The sequence below is a fragment of the Aplysia californica genome, unplaced genomic scaffold, assembly GCF_000002075.1.
Source record: "Aplysia californica isolate F4 #8 unplaced genomic scaffold, AplCal3.0 scaffold00130, whole genome shotgun sequence".
Taxonomy (NCBI): Eukaryota; Metazoa; Mollusca; class Gastropoda; order Aplysiida; family Aplysiidae; genus Aplysia; species Aplysia californica.
The window spans coordinates 878953-880381 of record NW_004797400.1 but is presented as its reverse complement, the minus strand read 5'-3'; the positions used below and the strand labels follow the sequence as shown (position 1 = coordinate 880381).

The window sequence follows — 1429 nt, the reverse complement described above, 5'->3', positions numbered from 1 at the left end:
TGTGTGTGTGTGTGTGTGTGTGCATGTTTGTGTGTGTGCATGTGTGTGTGTATGTGTGTGTGCACGTGTATGTGTGTGTATGTGTGTACGTGATAAAACACCAAACTGTGGCAGGATCTGGACAATAAAGATGTATCTTATCTTATCTATTTTATCTGATCTTATCTATTTTATCTTATCTTATCCTATGTTACACCACAGGCGCCCGACTCACAGGCTATTGGATTTGAACCTGAATCGTGAACAACGGGAAGGTCAGAGGACGCAGCGCCCTTTTCAGTCTGGCTACATCAACCTTACTGGACTATCATGTATAGGGCCTGGAGTCTGGGGTTCATGACGGATTGATCTTTTAACACGATGAGTTCTAAAACAATATGCAGACAGGATAAAAAAAAAAACACTCTAAGAATTGCAGTCACACAAATGATTTTTGGCCTCTTAAATGTCTTATTATAAGACCAAAGTGGTGAATTGCTGCTTACACTTTGGCTTAACTATTTGGAGTGAAGGAAATGCACCCCCCCCTGTTCAGTTTTGTTCAATTCTTGGAGATTAATAGAACCCAGTGAAACCAAACATACGTTTATGATACTAATTGCTGTCTAGAAATGTCTTGACTTTTAAAAGAAATTCTTCTATGAGCCAAAATTACACCACAAGACAATTATCGCCTCTGTGGTTTTGTTAAAGAATCCTCAATCGACTGATGCCAACACTCTTGTAGTAAGACCCCATCATTATGTCTACAAGGCTCAGTAGAGATTGGAGCAGAAACAATGGGAATCAATGTCTGAGAAGGATAAAGACAAGAAGGGGATGGGGGTGAGGAGAAAAATGGGATAAGAAAGAACAGCAGGGGAGAAAGGAAAAGCAATATTAGCGAATGCTAGGAATAGCGCAGAAGTAAGTGATCTCATAGAAGGTGAAATAAAAGCCCTTCACATGCACCAAATACAGACGAATGCCTCGTTTGACAAGGTAGGTTAGAATTTGTCTCAGCCGAATATTACCAGTATTAATTAACGAATAACTGTTCCCGGAATGCGTGATTTAGAGGGGGGGGGGGGCAAAACAACGGAACGCCCCCACCCCTAGGTGTTTAGTGTTGTATAACCTTCACTGTAGGACTCACCACCGTTCCCGCCGTTGCCCTTATTGGAGTAGCCCTGCAAGGAGTTCTTGTCGTTGGTGGTGCTGGGCCGGCGGTCCCCGATGACCAGTCCAGGCTCCATGGGGCCCATGGACACCCTCCGTACTGTCGTGGTGGCCCTGGTCGTGGTGGTCGGGGGAGGTTTCACTTCTGGATTAATAAGAACATTGTCAAAAAATTATTAAAGTTTGGTTTTAGTTTTAGTAAGAGTGTTACGGCACTCGCAACACAATACGGTCATATAAGTGCCGACGATTAGAGGGGTTGCAAGAGAGT

At 43.5% G+C, this 1429-nt stretch overlaps 1 protein-coding gene across 1 annotated transcript in view; it reads right to left on the bottom strand.

Moving 5' to 3' along the window:
- Positions 1–1135: 1135 nt before the first annotated feature.
- Positions 1136–1429, bottom strand: part of LOC101849201 (opioid-binding protein/cell adhesion molecule homolog) — a gene marked incomplete at its 3' end in the record, with an annotated part of 164869 nt that continues 164575 nt past the window's right edge. The window contains 1 exon segment of the mRNA XM_035969250.1: positions 1136–1303. Within this exon segment, the coding sequence (XP_035825143.1) occupies positions 1136–1303 (168 nt within the window).